This window comes from Pelophylax lessonae, assembly GCF_965119305.1.
Source record: "Pelophylax lessonae genome assembly, chromosome: 9".
In the NCBI taxonomy this organism is placed as follows: domain Eukaryota; kingdom Metazoa; phylum Chordata; class Amphibia; order Anura; family Ranidae; genus Pelophylax; species Pelophylax lessonae.
The window spans coordinates 261,353,819-261,372,476 of record NC_138776.1 but is presented as its reverse complement, the minus strand read 5'-3'; the positions used below and the strand labels follow the sequence as shown (position 1 = coordinate 261,372,476).

General features: G+C 44.1%; 1 protein-coding gene across 1 annotated transcript in view; it reads right to left on the bottom strand.

Annotated features, from left to right (window-relative positions):
- Positions 1–18,658, bottom strand: part of LOC309564419 (uncharacterized protein) — a gene marked incomplete at its 3' end in the record, with an annotated part of 909,898 nt that overhangs the window by 43,169 nt on the left and 848,071 nt on the right. Inside the window, 1 exon segment of the mRNA XM_082269049.1 lies at positions 3,241–4,668. Within this exon segment, the coding sequence (XP_082125175.1) occupies positions 3,241–4,668 (1,428 nt within the window).

Here is an 18,658-nt window from a genome sequence, read left to right as displayed (position 1 = left end):
ATATCATCAAAAACATACATTTATTTCAGTAATTCAATTAAAAAAAAAGTGAAACTCATATTTTATATTCAAGGGCCACCGACAGCCTCCTCAGCACTCCATCTTCCACCCGGCTGCCCCTGCTGGCCTGACTTATGCTTATTTATGAAGTAAACAAGTCTCCTTCCAGCCCCTTTCTGCTGGGGATCGGTCAAGGACCTTATAAATATGCCAAGCAGCCCCTCCTGGCTTCCACCCACTACATCTGGAAGCTTCTCCAAAGTTCCAAAAAACCGGGGGAGGCACCAGAAGAGCTGCCTGAGGTGTGCTGCATTATATACAGGAGCATCTCAAAAAATTAGAATGTCATCAAGAAGTACATTTATTTCAGTAATTCAGTTCAAAAAGTGAAACTCATATTTTATATTCAAGGGCCACCGACAGCCTTGGGTAAAGTGGCAAAGCTGGGATCTGTCATCGTATTAGGGGACTTCAGTTATCCTGACATTGACTGGGAAGAGGGGACTACACACTCACAGAAGGCCCATCTCTTCATGGAAACCTTACAGGACAACTACGTGTCTCAGTTGGTGGATTCTCCTACTAGAGAAAATGCAGTCCTGGATCTATTGATCACTAATGACCCAGACCTAATCTCGGAGGTAGGGGTCCAGGACAACCTGGGCTCTAGCGATCACAGGATGATCACATTTAGTGTAAATAACAATATAGCAAGGCAAGTGGGGAACATAAGAGCCCTTAACTTCAGAAGGGCAAACTTTCCAAAATTGTACTCATTGATGGAAAGGGTAAACTGGGACCAAACCCTAGGAACACGGACCACGGAGGAAAAATGGGAATGCTTTAGGAACATATTAAGCAAATGCTTAATGCAGTGCATTCCTATGGGAAATAAATTTAGAAGAGACAAAGCCAAACCTGTCTGGCTAAACCGTAATGGTAAAAAAACTTAGGGGAAAAAAATGGCCTTCAAGAAATATAAATCCGAGGGGACATTATCGGCTTTCCGGCAATACAAGGAAGCAAATAAGAAAAGTAAATACGAAATCAGATTGGCCAAAATCAACTTCGAGAGACAAATAGCAGAGGATAGTAAAAAGAACCCTAAGAAATTCTTTAAATATATCAACAGCAAAAAAACGAGGTCAGAGCATGTTGCACACAAAATTAACGATGAGGGGAAGATGGTTACAGAGGACACTGAAAAAGCAACCGTGCTGAATGCTTTTTTCTCCTCAGTCTTTACACAGGAAAAGGAGGGGTACACTGACCATGACTGTATGGTTAGCAGTAATTCACAAGACTTGCTGCTATGGCTAACAGAGGGTGAAATCAGGGAAAGGCTGGATAACATTAACACAAATAAATCACCAGGACAGGACTGCGTACATCCAAGAGTACTCAAAAATCTTAGTAAAACTATATCTAGACCACTGCTCCTGATCTTTGCTGACAATATTATGACAGGAAATGTACCAGGGGATTGGAGGAAAGCTAATCTTATACCGATATTCAAAAAAGGGCAGAGGCATGTCCCGGGAAATTATAGGCCGGTCAGCCTGACATCGATAGTATGTAAGCTTCTGGAGGGGATGATAAGGGACTATATCGTAGACTTTGCTAAAGACAACAACATCATTAGCAGTAATCAGCATGGGCTTACAAATGGGTGTTCCTGTCAAACCAATCTGTTAACATTCTACGAGGAGGTGAGCTCTGAGTTAGATAGGGGGAGCCCAGTGGATGTGGTGTACCTGGACTTCGCTAAGGCGTTTGATACAGTTCCCCACAAGCACTTAATTTATAAAATAAGGTCTGCAGGCATCGACCACAAGGTTTGCTCTTGGATACGGAACTGGTTAAAAGGGCGTGTCCAAAGGGTGATAATAAATAGCGCATACTCAGACTGGTCTGGGGTGGTAAGTGGGGTCCCCGAAGGCTCAGTCCTGGGACCAACCTTGTTCAATTTATTAATAAACAGCATTGAGGACGGGATCAAGAGTTCTATATCAGTTTTTTGCAGATGACCCAAATTTGGGCAGGGCAATAACTTCACAACATGAGGCAGATATCTTACAGAATGACCTGAACCTGGGCAACGACATGGCAAATGAGGTTTAATGTGGAGAAGTGTAAGGTTTTGCACTTGAGGGCTAAAAACATAAAAGCACAATACACTTTAGGGGCGGAACCTTTGGGGGAATCAAAAATGGCGAAAGATCTGGGAGTCTTGGTAGAGGATAGACTAGGCAATAGCATGCAATGTCAAGCGGCAGCTGCCAAAGCTGGCAGAATATTAGCATGCATAAAGAAGGGGATGTATTCCAGAGATAAAACTATAATCCTTCCACTTTATAAAACTCTGGTCCGACCGCATCTGGAGTATTCTGTCCAGTTCTGGTCGCCAGTCCTCAAGAGGGATGTGTTGGAGCTGGAGAGAGTCCAGAGAAGGACAATTAAACTAATTGGGGGATTGGAGGACCTTAATTATGAAGAGCGTTTACAATCGCTTGATTTATTCTCCCTGGAGAAGAGGCGCCTGAGAGGGGACATGATAGCGATTTACAAATACCTTAATGGTGATCTCAGCATAGAAAAAAAGCTATTCAGTCGCAAGGATTGCATGAGGACGCGAAGACATACAATGCGATTAGAGGAGAAGCGTTTTAACCTCAGACAACGTGGGGGGTTCTTTACTGTTAGGGCTACAGGATTGTGGAATTCTCTACCACAAGAGGTGGTTTCTGCGGGAAGTATGGCTACTTTCAAAAGACTCTTGGACGTACATCTCAAGGATCAGAACATTCAGGGGTATGTGAGATGATTACGGCTACACACACCTACACAGGTTGAACTGGATGGACTACTGTCTTTATTCAACCTCAACTACTATGTAACTATGAAACCTTTCCCGCACTCTGAACACGAAAAAGGACGCTCACCCATGTGAATTCTCTGGAGTGGAAGAAGGTCTACTTTTCAAGTGAAACCTTTCCAGTACTCTGAACATGAACAAGGTTGTTCACCATTGTGGCTTCTCTGGTGTGTAGGAAGCCTTTCTGAGTGAAACCTTTCCCGCACTCTAAAAACATAAAAATGGAAGTTCAACCAAGGGGCATTTCTGGCATTCAAAAAGTGCTGCTTTCCGAGTTAATGTTTTTCCGCACTCTTTCTTGGCTCTCCTGTGTGGTTTTTCTGGTGTACTCGAAGGGTATCTTTCCGAGTAAAAGATTTCCTGCACTCTGAACATGAAAAAGGACGCTCGCTCCTGTGACTTCTCTGGTGTGCGAGAAGCTTTCCTTTCTGAGTGAAACATTTGCCGCACTCTGCACATGAAAAAGGACGCTCTCCTGTGTGGCTTCTCTGGTGTAGAAGAAGGTGTCCTTTCTGCGTGAAACATTTCCCGCACTCTGCACATGAAAAAGGACGCTCTCCTGTGTGGCTTCTCTGGTGTGTAAGAAGACTCCCTTTGTGACTGAAACATTTCCCGCACTCTGAACAGGAAAAAGGACGCTCGCCTGTGTGACATCTCAGGTGTCGTAGAAGGTTTTGTTTCGCAGTGAAACGTTTCCCACACTCTGAGCATGAAAAAGGAAGCTCCCCAGTGTGGCTTCTCTGGTGTATAAGAAGGTAATCTTTCCGTTTAAAACATTTCCTGCACTCTGTACATGAAAAAGGACGATCTCCCGTGTGGCTTCTCTGGTGTGTAAGGAGGTTTCCTTTATGTTTAAAACATTTCCCGCACTCTGCACATGAAAAAGGACGCTCTCCTGTGTGGCTTCTCTGATGTATAAGAAGGTCTCCTTTCTGTTTAAAACATTTCCCGCACTCTGCACATGAAAAAGGACGCTCTCCTGTGTGGTCTATCTGGTGTGTAATTAGGTCTGCTTTCCGTTTAAAACATTTCCCGCACTCTGCACATGAAAAAGGACGCTCTCCTGTGTGGCTTCTCTGGTGTGTACGAAGGCTCTCGTTTTGAGTGAAACATTTTCCGCACTTCAAACATGAAAAAGGACGCTCACCCGTGTGACTTCTCTGATGTGATAGGAGGTTTTCTTTCTGAGTGAAACGTTTTCCACACTCTGAACATGAAAAAGGACGCTCTCCTGTGTGGCTTCTCTGATGTGTAAGAAGGCTTTCTTTGTGAGTGAAACATTTCCCGCACTCCAAACAGAAAAAAGGACGCTCCCCAGTGTGACTTCTCTGATGTGTGAGAAGCATTACTTTTTGAGTGAAACTTTTCCCGCACTCCAAACATGAAAAAGGACGCACGCCCGTGTGACTTCTCTGATGTGTTAGGAGGGTTCCTTTCTGAGTGAAACGTTTTCCACACTCTGAACATGAAAAAGGGCGCTCCCCAGTGTGAATTCTTTGGTGTTTGGTAAGAACACTTTTTTCAGTGAAACGTTTTCCGCACTCTGAACATGAAAATGGACGCTCACCCGTGTGAGTTCTCTGGTGCAAAATAAAGCTTTTTTTCACACTGAAACATTTCCCGCACTCTGAACATGAAAAAGGACGCTCGCCTGTGTGTTTTCTCTGATGTGTTAGAAGGTGTTGTTTCTGTTTAAAACATTTCCCGCACTCTGAGCATGAAAAAGGAAGCTCCCCAGTGTGGCTTCTCTGGTGTGTAAGAAGGTTTTCTTTCTGTTTAAAACATTTCCCGCACTCTGAGCATGAAAAAGGACGCACCCCAGTGTGGCTTCTCTGGTGTCTAAGAAGGTCTCCTTTCCATTTAAAACATTTTCCGCACTCTGCACAGGAAAAAGGACACTCGCCAGTGTGGCTTCTCTGATGTCTTAGGAGGTTTGGTTTCTGACTGAAACGTTTTCCACACTCTGAACATGAAAATGGTTGCTCACCAGTGTGACTTCTGTGGTGTGCGAGAAGTAAGTTTTTTCGTGTGAAACATTTCCTGCACTCCGGACATTGAAATGGACGCTCACCTGTGTGAGTTCTTTGATGTGTTAGAAGGCTTTGTTTCGCAGTGAAACATTTCCCGCACTCTGGACACTGAAATGGACGCTCACGCGTTGGGGTCTCTTGTTCTACAGCTTCAGAACGCAGGGATACGTTATCCTCCATGTGCAGATCTAAATCACTAGAAGATCTCTGAGGATCGGATTTATCAGAAGATCTCTCCGCACTGCCAAGTGCGGGACATGCTTTGCTGGTAACATTATGTGATTTATCAAAGGAGTCTTCAGGATTAGAGGAAGCCAACGGTCTATTCACACAGTAAGGTCTGTGATGTGTATCTGGAGGAATATGGATCGCTCCTAGGGAAGATTTTACAATGCCATTTTCTGTCTTACAATCCAAAGACTGAATAGGATTTTCTTCTGAGGAATTCCAGACATGGCGTCCATCTGTGTGAAAGAAGAATATTATTCATTATAAAACCTCATTCATTCTTCATGTTTTATGTCTCATCTGTTGGTCAAGTGGTCAGCAGCTTCACAGAAACATCATTACAGCAATATCAATTAGAGACCAAAACAGCCGCAACACACTGGTGATGTTATACTATGAAAAAGACACTGAAGACCTCAACCTCATTTATTGGGGACATTGAGGGATGGAGATGGACCTTTCATATGGTGTACAGTATCTCCTCCTCATTTGTTGGGAACATGACGTTATATTGAGGAATGGAGATGGACCTTTCATATGGTGTACAGTATCTCCTCCTCATTTGTTGGGAACATGACGTTATATTGAGGAATGGAGAAGGACCTTTCATATGGTGTACAGTATCTCCTCCTCATTTGTTGGGAACATGACGTTATATTGAGGAATGGAGAAGGACCTTTCATATGGTGTACAGTATCTCCTCCTCATTTGTTGGGAACTAGACATATGCCGGTTTTCGGTAATTCGATATATCGCGGTATTGCATAGCCACGGTATTGTTATTGTGGCATTTTTAAAATACCGAGTTTCTCTGTCAAGTCTGCCTGACTTGTGAATTGATACATTTCAGTGAGCTGGATGACTCATTCACTCACACAGCTAAGCCTTTCAGCATTAAGTCTCCTAACTATAAACAAAAATGATTACATTTGTATCTTTTCCTTCCCTCTGCCAGGGAGAAAGGAAGTTTAACCTCTTAAAGACTGGATCTTTTTCTGACACTTGTTGCTTGCAAGTTAAAATCAGTTTTTTTTTTGCTAGAAAAGTACTTAGAACCCCCAAACATTTTATATATTTTTTTAGCAGAGACCCTACAGAATAAAATGGCGATTGTTGTAATATTTTATGTCACACTGTATTTGCGCAGCAGTCTTTCAAACGCAATGATTAGACTTTAATGAATAAAAAAAAAAAAAAAACGTAACAGTAAAGTTATCCCAATTTTTTTTTTTTTGTTACACAGAGAATCGTGAGAGAATCGTGATCTTTATTCCAAGCTAAAAAATCGTGATTCTCATTTTGGCCAGAATCGTGCAGCTCTAATAAATATATACACACACACACGCATAGCAGCCCACATTACATTATTATATAGCCATCAAGCAGTGTCTACAAAAAATGCAGAAAGCTTGCCAGAGCAGGAACTGCAGGTTAGTCGCATGGTGCAAAAGCAGGATGGATTTCAAGGCCACTGAATTTTAAAAAAATGCTGCATGCACCTTTTTTCTGCGGAAAATGAGGGCATAGCAGCCCGTTCAAATCAATGGGCTGCTATGCCTGTGCAAATGTGGGCCGCCAACCCGCATACATGTGAACCACCAACCCGCATACATGTGAACCAGGCCTAAAGCAATAGTAAAGTCATTTATAAACAACACCTCCTTCAGGTTTAACCACTTCTTGACCACAAGGATTTGCCCTCTTAATGACCAGGCCATCGGATCGGAGCCGAGCACCAGGACCAGTTATCACCAGTTAGGCCAGACACTGCTTGATGACCTATTTTAGGCCTGGTTCACAGAGTCTGTACTGACTGACTATATAATAATGTGCATAAGTGAACCAAAGCCCCTAAATTCAGCAATGAAATTGAAGTGAGGTGGAAATTTAATAATTTAAATTTAATAATAGAATACCGTGATAATACCGTATACCGTGACAAAACCCTAATCAATTAATCGCAGCATGAAAATCTGATACCGTCACAAGCCTATTGGGAACATGACGTTATATTGAGGAACGGAGATGGACCTTTCATATGGTGTACAGTATCTCCTCCTCATTTGTTGGGAACATGACGTTATATTGAGGAATGGAGATGGACCTTTCATATGGTGTACAGTATCTCCTCCTCATTTGTTGGGAACATGACGTTATATTGAGGAACGGAGATGGACCTTTCATATGGAGTATAGTATCTCCTCCTCATTTGTTGGGAACATGACGATATATTGAGGAATGGAGATGGACCTTTCATATGGTGTACAGTATCTCCTCCTCATTTGTTGGGAACATGACGTTATATTGAGGAACGGAGATGGACCTTTCATATGGAGTATAGTATCTCCTCCTCATTTGTTGGGAACATGACGTTATATTGAGGAATGGAGAAGGACCTTTCATATGGTGTACAGTATCTCCTCCTCATTTGTTGGGAACATGACGTTATATTGAGGAACGGAGATGGACCTTTCATATGGTGTACAGTATTTCACAAAAGTAAGTACACCCCTCACATTTTTGTAAATATTTTTGTGACAGTATTCAACGTCACTGGAATTTAAAGACATAAGTAATGGTTTGGATTGCTTCATATTTGCCAGCAATATCTCCATATAGAAATATTAAGCTTTATTCCCATTTGCCATGAAATCTGTAATTACTAAATGCTGTGTATATTACATATCTTTCAATGTCAGCAAGGTTTTCCTTTTGTTTGTGTATTGGGCAGGGAATGTGGATTGCCCTGTCTCATTGTTAAGTGCTAATGACCTCCCATTGTTCTGTGTCTGGCTATTGTGTACATTGATTGCCTCCTGGGGGCTACTGTCTCATTGCACATGGCAGTCCTTCTGGTCAAGCTATCGGACCAATCCCTGCTGACTCATTTTCAAGTCCTCATTTGCATGGCTAAGGAAGACCTGGAGGAGGATTACAGGTACTTTACAATTGACCAATAGGAAAGCGGTTGTTGGGGGCGGGATGTTCCAAATTCTGTATATAAGTCTTGTTCAATAAAGTTGTTCTAGAGTTCCTTCAACCTCAATCTTAAGTCCTGTCTCTTATTGGGGAAATATGCTGCAGGGATTGCCATGGTCTTCCATACTCCCTTAAGACAATTACTAAGCTCTTGTAAGAGCTTGTATAAGAGCTTGTTCTGCTGCACTCTCTGGGGAAAGAGAGGTTCACCCACAGGAACCTGGAGCCTTGTCGTAGGTCCAGGGTGGGTAGGAGATTGCGAGACCCTAACCAAGCTGCGGCGGTTCGTGGAGTCAGAAGTGGTTACAGTGTCTGGTGGAGTGCTTGGAGCCCCTCGGGAAGCACTAGGAGTATCTGTCAACGGAGGTACCCAGTACGGGGTGCCCTGATCCGTTACAATTTTATTCTATCTTTTCATGTGACAACACTGAAGAAATGACACTTTGCTACAATGTAAAGTAGTGAGTGTACAGCTTGTATAACAGTGTAAATTTGCTGTCCCCTCAAAATAACTCAACACACAGCCATTAATGTCTAAACCGCTGGCAACAAAAGTGAGTACACCTCTAAGTTAAAATGTTCAAATTGGGCCCAAAGTGTCAATATTTTGTGTGGCCACCATTATTTTCCAGCACTGCCTTAACCCTCTTGGGCATGGAGTTCACCAGAGCTTCAGAGTTTGCCACTGGAGTCCTCTTCTACCCCTCAATAATGACATCACGAAGCTGGTTGATGTTAAAGAACTTGCACTCCTCCAGCTTCCGTTTGAGGATGCCCCACAGATGCTCAATAGGGTTTAGGTCTGGAGACATGCTTGGCCAGTCCATCACCCTTACCCTCAGCTTCTTTAGCAAGGCAGTGGTCGTCTTGGAGGTGTGTTTGGGGTTGCTATCCTGTTGAAATACTGCCCTGTGGCCCAGTCTCTGAAGGGAGGGGATCATGCTCTGCTTCAGTATGTCACAGTACATGTTGGCATTCATGGTTCCCTCAATGAACTGTAGCTCCCCAGTGCCCCGGAAGCACTCACGCAGCCCCAGATCATAACACTCCCACCACCATTCTTGACTGTAGGCAAGACACACTTGTTTTTGTACTCCTCACCTGGTTGCCGCCACACACGCTTGACACCATCTGAACCAAATAGGTTTATCTTGGTCTCATCAGACCACAGGACATGGTTCCAGTAATCCATGTCATTAGTCTGCTTGTCTTTAGCAATCTGTTTGCAGGCTTTCTTGTGCATCATCTTTAGAAGAGGCTTCCTTCTGGGACGACAGCCATGCAGACCAATTTGATGCTGGGTGCGGTGTATGGTCTGAGCACTGACAGGCTGACCCCCACCCCTTCAACCTCTGCAGCAATGCTGGCAGCACTCATACGTCTATTTCCCAAGGACAACCTCTGGATATGACGTTGAGCACGTGCACTTAACTTCTTTGGTCGACCATGGCATTGCCTGTTCTGAGTGGAACCTGTCCCGTTAAACCGCTGTATGGTCTTGGCCACCGTGCTGCAGCTCAGTTTAAGGGTCTTGGCAATCTTCTTATAGCCTAGGCCATCTTTATGTAGAAGAACAATTCTTTTTTTCAAATACTCAGAGAGTTCTTTGCCATGAGGTGCCATGTTGAACTTCCAGTGACCAGCATGAGGGAGTGAGAGCGATAACACCAAATGTAACACACCTGCTCCCCATTCACACCTGAGACCTTGTAACACTAACTAGTCACATGACACCGGGGAGGGAACATGGCGAATTGGGTCCAATTTGGACATTATCACTTAGGGGTGTACTCACTTTTGTTGCCAGCGGTTTAGACATTAATGGCTGTGTGTGGAGTTATTTTGAGGGGACGGCAAATTTACACTGTTATACAAGCTGTACACTCACTACTTTACATTGTAGCAAAGTGTCATTTCTTCAGTGTTGTCACATGGAAAGATAGAATAAAATATTTACAAAAATGTGAGGGGTGTACTCACTTTTGTGAGATACAGTGTGTTCCCTATAAGTAAGCTCTAGTTATAGTGGAACGTCTTGGGGTGATCCAGGTGGAACAGTTTGTATGTTGCAGAGTTGAATAAACTTGAACAAGGATTTTAAAACAGTCAGCGGCTTCTTCTCTTCTTTGTAAATTTATTCTTTTGGATCGATTCCTTCTAGCGGCCACCAACCGCTAGGAGCCAGATCTCTGAGTCGGATGATTTGTGGTGATGATTGCCTGCATTGGAAGATTATCTCCTGTATCACATCACAATATGACTTACCTGTCCCAACATCAGGAGAAGTTTCCTCCATTTTAATATTCATCCTCACTCCGACCTCCTCCACAGACTGCTGCTCACCCCTCTCAAACATCTCTTCCTCTTCAGCTTTAACATCACTCGCCCCCTCACCCTAAAGCAACAGAATGATTTCAAATCTTCATTCCCTGAGCACTGAAAGCTAAAAATAACATAAATAATATAATTTCACGCAGCTTGGAGATTCAGACGCTTTGTTCCACCTACCTGATGATGGTGAGGGATGGTGTGATCCTCCTGTGTGGAATCCCGGGAATACAGAGGACGGGGACATCTCTCTGGTGGGTTTCTATCACTGCATGGCTCCATCATCACCTCCTTGTATCCTTCTGAAAACTCCTCTTTCTCTTCTTTAACAAGGATTTTACAATATTTCAGATCTCCGCTCTGTGTTTAATAAATTAAAAAATAACTTCAATGTTTATAAATCAACTGAAACACAGACCCAAATGTTAATTTGAGCATTCTTCCATCTGATAATGATGATTGTCTGTTACTGGATAATGTCCCAGAATTCCTAATTCCGAATCTCTAAATCTACCAACGGCGGTGATTGCTATCACTCGGAGTGCCTCTAGTTAGATATTATTATATATGTGTCTGGGTATTACTATTGTAGCACCCTACAAGGTATAGTGGGCCTTGTCTGCTAATCAGCAGGGCCATGATTTTTAGCTAGGTTGTCATGGTTCCCAGTTGAGACTGGGGAGTCTCCCCACTGTGCTCAATGAGGGCTCTCATTGTTACATAGTTACATAGTAGATGAGGTTGAATAAAGACAATAGTCCATCCAGTTCAACCTGTGTAGGTGTGTGTGGCGTAATCATCTCACAAACCCCTGAATATTCTGATCCTTGAGATGTACGTCTAAGAGTCTTTTGAAAGCCACCATACTTCCCGCAGAAACCACCTCTTGTGGTAGAGAATTCCACAATCTTGTAGCCCTCACAGTAAAGAACCCCCCACGTTGCCTGAGGTTAAAACACTTCTCCTCTAATCGCATTGTATGCCCTCGAGTCCTCGTGCAATCCCTTCGACTGAACAGCTTTTTTTCTAAGCTGAGATCCCCATTGAGATATTTATAAATTGCTATCATGTCCCCCCTCAGGCGTCTCTTCTCCAGGGAGAATAAATCAAGCGATTGCAGACGCTCTTCCAATCCCCTAATCAGTTTAGTTGCCCTTCTCTGGACTCTCTCCAGCTCCAACACATCCCTCCTGAGGACTGGCAACCAGAACTGGACAGAATACTCCAGATGCGGTCGGACCAGAGTTTTATAAAGTGGAAGGATTATAGTCTTATCTCTGGAATACATCCCTTTCTTTATGCATGCTAATATTCTGCTGGCTTTGGCAGCTGTCGCTTGACATTGCATGCTATTGCCTAATCTATCATCAACCAAGACTCCCAGATCTTTCTCCGTTTTTGATTCCCCCAAGGGTTCCCCTCCTAACGTGTATTGTGCTTTTATGTTTTTAGTCCCCAAATGCAAAACCTTAACTTCTCCACGTTAAACCTCATTTGCCAAGTCGTTGCCCACTCCGTAATTTTGTCCAGGTCCTTCTGTAGGATATCTGCTTCATGCTGTGCAGTTATTGCCCTGGCCAATTTTGTGTCATCTGCAAAAACTGATATCGAACTACTGATCCCGTCCTCAATGCTGTTTATGAATAAATTGAACAAGGTTGGTCCTAGGACTGAGCCCTGGGGCACCCCGCTTACTACCTCAGACCAGTCTGAGTATGCGCTGTTTATTACCACCCTTTGGACATGCCCTTTTAGCCAGTTCCGTATCCAAGAGCAAACCCTTCTGTCGATACCTGCAGACCTTATTTTATAAATTAAGCGCTTATGGGGAACTGTATCAAACGCCTTAGCGAAATCCAAGTACACCACATCCACTGGTCTCCCCCTATCTAGCTCACAGCTTACCTCCTCGTAGAATGTTAAGAGATTGGTTTGACAAGAACGCTCATTTGTAAACACGTGCTGATTACTGCTGATGATGTTGTTGTCTTTAGCAAACTCTACAATATAGTCCCTTATCATCCCCTCCAGAAGTTTACATACTACTGATGTCAGACTGACAGGCCTATAATTTCCCGGGACATGCCTCTGACCCTTTTTGAATATCGGAATCACGTTAGCCTTCCTCCAATCCCCTGGTACATCTCCTGTCCTAATACTGTCAGCAAAGATCAGGAACAGTGGTCTAGATATAACCTTACTGAATTCCTTGAGTACTCTGGGATGTACGCCATCCGGGCCTGGTGATTTGTTTGTGTTAAGTTTATCCAGCCTTTCCCTGATTTCACCCTCTGTTAGCCATAGTGGCAAGTCCTGTGTATTACTACTAACCATACAGTCCTGGTCAGTGTACCCCACCGTTTCCTGTGTAAAGACTGAAGAGAAAAAAGCATTCATTCTGTAACCATCCCCCCATCATCGTTAATTATGTGTGCAATATGCTCTGCCCTAGTTTTTTTGCTGTTGATATATTTAAAGAATTTCTTTGGGTTTTTTTTACTTTCCTCCACTATTTGTCTCTCAAAGTTTATTTTAGCCATCTTGATTTTGTGTTTACTCTTCTTATTTGCCTCCTTGTATTGTTCAAAAGCCGATACTATGCCCTCTGATTTATATTTCTTGAAGGCCAATTTTTTTCCCCTAATAAGTTTTCTAACGCTACGGTTTAGCCAGCCAGGTTTGGCTTTGTCTCTTCTAAATTTATTTCCCATAGAAATGCACTGCAAGATGCCTTTGCCTAATATGTTCCTAAAGCATTCCCATTTTTCCTCTGTGGTCAGGGATCCCAGGGTTCGGTCCCAGTTTACCCTTTCCATCAATGAGTACAATTTTGGAAAGTTTGCCCTTCTGAAGTTAAGGGCTCTTATGTTCCCCACTTGCCTTGCTATATTGTTATTTACACTAAATGTGATCATCCTGTGATCGCTAGAGCCCAGGTAGTCCTGGACTCCTACCTCCGAGATTAGGTCTGGGTCATTAGTGATCAATAGATCCAGGACTGCGTTTTCTCTAGTCGGAGAGTCCACCAACTGTGACATGTAATCATCCTGTAAGGTTTCCGTGAATAGACGGGCATTCTGTGAGTGTGTAGTCCCCTCTTCCCATTCAATGTCGGGATAATTGAAGTCCCCTAATATGATGACTGATCCTAGTTTTGCCACTTTACCCAGTAGTGCTAAAAACTCCAGCTCTACCTCCTCCCCTTGGTTAGGTGGCCTATAGCAAACCCCCACAATTACTTTTCCCTTTTCTCCTTCCCTATGGAGTTCTACCCACACTGATTCTAAATCCATGCTCATCCCTTCCGTAATGGCACTCCTCTCTATCACCTTTATATTGTTCTTGACATAGAGACATACCCCTCCCCCTCTTTTTCCTACCCTGTCCTTCCGGTACACCGAATACCCTTGGATATTGGCCAGCCAGTCATGTGAGGGGTCGAACCAAGTCTCTGTTATTCCCACAAGGTCTATGTCACCCTCATGTACTAACATTTCCAATTCATCCATTTTATTAGCTAGGCTCTTGGCATTAGCATATACCCCTCTTAGTTTTACGGAAGTTAAACGTGATTGGTGGTTATGTTTATTCCTGTTTGGTCTGAGGTTTTCCCGCACAGACCTGCCAATTGACGTTATGGACCTACTGTCGCTGCTGACTCTACAACTGCCTTCAGTCCATTGCTCCCTCCTGACTGACTCTACTTCTGAGCCCTCCCCCCCCCGTCTCCTAGTTTAAAAGCCCCTCCAACTTTGTGGCCATCTTTCTCCCCAAAAGAGCTGTACCATCCCCATTAAGGTGCAGCCCATCCTTGCTAAATAGCCGATAGCCGACTGAGAAGTCAGCCTAGTTCTCCAGGAACCCAAACCCCTCCTTCCTACACCTATTCCTCAGCCACTTGTTAAGTTCCCTAATCTCCTTCTGCCTCTCTTGTGTGGCTCAAGGTACAGGCAGTATTTCAGAGAAAACCACCTTGGAGGTCCTATTCCTCAATCTATTACCTAGGTCCCTGAAATCGTTCTTTAGGATCCTCCACCTTCCTTTTACTTTCATTGGGCAGTGGAGGAAACCCAGCCAATGGCACACCCAGGCTTGTATCTACCCCAGAAAGGCAGATTCTGCCGCACAGCATTCTGGGAGTGGGTATAAGTTTGAGGGGAGCGCATGACGCAGCGTCTTTGGCGGGAAGCAGAGTCCCAGGAGGAAGAGTACGGCTGTCTTTCCTCCTGTCAAGAGGAATCGGGTGTCCCAGGCGGCTTGCCTGAGGGGACAGAAGGCTTAGCTGAGCTGCAGAGAGGATCCGGTGTGCTGAGGTCCAGCAGAGCTGAGAGGGGTAGAGTTTCAGGAAAGCATTCCCAGTTCGTGAGTACTGCAAACTGCCCCTGGCGGTCTGCCTAGTGAGAGGGGACCATTCCGGAGAAGGTCAGCGGGATCCGGGAGCTTGCTAGCCGATGCAGGAGCAAGTGTAAAGGGGGTGCCAGTATTGACCCTGAAGAGTAAAGCGGGTGCCATTATTGACCCTGAAGAGTAAAGGGGGTGCCAGTATTGACCCTGAAGAGTAAAGGGGGTGCCAGTATCGACCCTGAAGAGTAAAGGGGGTGCCAGTAATGACCCTGAAGAGTAAAGGTGGTGCCAGTATTGACCCTGAAGAGTAAAGCGGGTGCCAATATTGACCCTGAAGAGTAAAGGAGGCGCCAGTATTGATCCTGAAGAGTAAAGCAGGTGCCAATATTGACCCTGAAGAGTAAAGGAGGCGCCAGTATTGACCCTGAAGAGTAAAGGGGTGCCAGTATTGAGTTCTAAGTACAGTACAGTACAGCAAGTCAGTGATCTCAAGCGCCAGCAAGCGTTGTTCGGCATTCAGTGGGCGTCAAGTCAGCGCTGAAAGGCATTTTTTCTCAAGTGTCCCAATTTGTACCTAGTTGAGCCAGAGGAGCATCCTACTCATTCCCTTCTCCCATCCCCTATATAAAATAAACAAAACGGACTGGTCTTTGACTCAGATCTCACACTTGCAAAATGGGCTGTTGGTGTTACCGGTGACCATGGCAGACCCACATCAGGCCCAATGCCTGGAAATATTGCTACACTGTATACATATTATGCATTTATTCTACATATATTGCTAGACACGATTACTTATATATTTGTAGGACGTCACAGTCACTATGGAGGAAGAGGACGGACATGACGGGGGAGTTACTGGGTGTAAGTAGAAAATAATATCTTATTACCTCCTCTACCGCCAATTCCAGCAATGTCTCCTCTCTACTTCTTCCTGACTCACCTCTGACTCATAACTTCCTGTTTATCTGTGCAATCACTTCCTGTCTGATTCTAAAATCACTTCCTGTCTGTGCGGCCATTCCGTAAACATGAGAGTGTCGCCTTGTGTGGAACAAGGGAATTGCAGCTTTACCTCTAAAGTATGTGGAGGACATTATGCATTGTTCCAGTGATTGCAATGATATAATTAGTCCACCCCAAAAACATTTCAGTGTTTGTTATATTCTGGAGAGTTAAACCCGTTCACAGCTTCTTCTATATCCCAGACACTCTGTTGTTGAGGTTTTGGCACCGAGTTCCTGAGTCTACTCCACCAGTGAGCCCATTATGATGGGTTCCCTCCATTCCATTCCAGCTATCCTCCTTCCTTCCTTCCATATCCGTCAGTCACATTCCCATCCTCCTTCCTTCCATGTCTTTTAGCCATACTTCCATCCTCCTTCCCTCCATGTCTCGCCTCCTTCCATCCATACATCTTCACTACATTCCCATCTTCCTTCCTTCTATGTCTCTCAGTCATCCTCTGTCATTCCATTTAATTGAATTATATTCCCATCCTCCTTCCTTCCATGTCCCTAAGTCACGTTCATGTCCTCCCTCCTTCCATGTTTCTTGGTTATCCTCCTTCATTCCATGTATTTTAGTCATATTCCTGTTCGCCTTCCTTCCATGTCCCTTAGTGACATTGCCATCCTCCTTCCTTCCATATATCTAAGTCACATTCCCTTCCTCCTTTCATCCATTTCTTCCGGTCACATTCTCATCCTTCTTCCTTCCATGTCTCACTTCCGTCCTCCTTCCTTCTATGTCTCTCAGGCATCCTTCTTCCATCCATGTATCTTCAAAACATTTCTGCCCTTAGTCCTTCTATGTCTCTCAGTCATCCTCCTATCCTCTATCCCAGTGTTTCTCAACTCCGGTCCTTAGGGCACACTAACAGGCCAGATTTTAAGTATTACCTTGGGGAGATGCAGACTTGGATACTGCAATCACTGAGCAGCAAATTATATCACCTGTGATGTATTTCAGTTTTCTTGCAAACCTGGCCTGTTGGTGTGCCCTGAGGACCGGAGTTGAGAAACACTGCTCTATCCTATTCTATGTCTTTCAGTTATATTGCCATCCTCCTTCAGTCCATGTCCCACAGTCACATCCTATCCTTCTTCCTTCCATGTCTCTCGGTCGCATCCTATCCTCCTTTATTCCATGTCTTTCAGTCACTTTCCCATCTATCTTCCTTCCATCTCTCTCAGTCACATTCCCGTTTTCTTTGATTCCATCTCTCTCAGCCTCACTCCCATCCTTGTTTGTCTCTCAGGTACAATCCCTACCTCCTATCTTCTGTGTCGCTCAGTCACATTCCTGTCCTCCTTCCTTCCATGTCTCTTGGTCATCCTCCTTCCTTTCATGTCTCTCAGTCATCCTCCTATTCTCCTTCCTTCCATGTCCCTCAGTCACTTTTCTGTCCTCCTTCCTTTTATGTCTTTTGGTTATCCTCCTATTCTTCTTAATTCCATGTCTTCCAGTCACATTCCTATCCTCCTTCCTTACACGTCCCTCAGTCACATTCACAATGTCTTTCCTTCCATGTCTGTCAGTCATCCTCCTATCCTCCTTCCTTCCATGTGCCTCAGTCACTTTTCTGTCCTCCTTCCTTTTATGTCTTTTGGTTATCCTCCTATTCTTCTTCATTCCATGTCTTCCAGTCACATTCCTATCTTCCTTCCTTACACGTCCCTCAGTCAAATTCACAATGTCTTTCCTTCCATGTCTCTCAGTCATCCTCCTATCCTTCTTTCTTCCATGTCTCTCAACCTCACTCCCATCCTCCTTCCACGTCTCTCAGTCATCCTCCTATCCTCCATGCCTCTCAGTCATATTCTCGTCCTCCTTCCTTCCATGTCCCCCACAGTCAACACGCTCCCTTCTTGCCGGCTTTGAGTGTACTACGAGGACGCGGGACGCCGCGATCCCTGCTACAACTACTAGGAGCTGATTTTATGTGATTCATTGATGAATTCATGTAAGTGGATTTTTAATAAAGTCTTATTTGACCTTATCTGGATTACGCTATGTGTCTTCTCCTCCTGGGTTTCTTTTTACACACATATGCCATCCATGGTTCATCCCATATGGTGTCCATCTGATTTCGAGGAATGTTTAACCAGTGATCCTGCCTATTTGTGTCATCTATACTACATCTACCGTGTTTTGGGGCTAGTTCATTGACTTGAACAGCCATTGCTCTCTGGTAAGCAGATTTTACAGCCTCTCTTCTCATGGGTGCTACTTCCCTCTGGCTCCAGACTGTGAAGAGCTATCTGTGACATCTCACTGCAGCTGGGACTTGTAGTCTGTTTTTGGGTTACTACACTCCATCACCGGAACTTCATGTGGCCTCTTTTGGACTTTTGTTTTTTTTCCAGCCTTTTGTTTTTCGCACTTCCCTTGGACCTTTTTTTTATTTATATATGGTTCACAAGTTGCACTTTAGTTCACGATTGTGCATTTGATTATATGGTATTTTTATATACCCTTTTTTCACTTTATAGCGCTGCACATTTTTTTATATTGTTTGTTTTGGTCTTGTCTATTGATCAGTGCTAGCAGCTGTTCCTTATAAACGTAATTATCTTCATCACTCAATATTTAGCGCAGAAAATCTGCCGTTTTTTTTATGGGACACATGACGACCGGGAATCCGTGGCGGGGTGGCATGGGGAGACCATGCCCCTAAGGTTGTGGCATCTTTAGCAGACACAGAGTGCCACAGGGGAGAACAAGGTTGGGTATGTACACAATATATTATACACTGCCCATTAACCTGACTCCCAGGATGTAATGATCCCACTCAGTGCGTTTAGATTTAGTTTTATGATATAGAACAGTGCTTTTCCCTGTTTTTGTGTTTGTTTTTGCCTTTGACCACAGG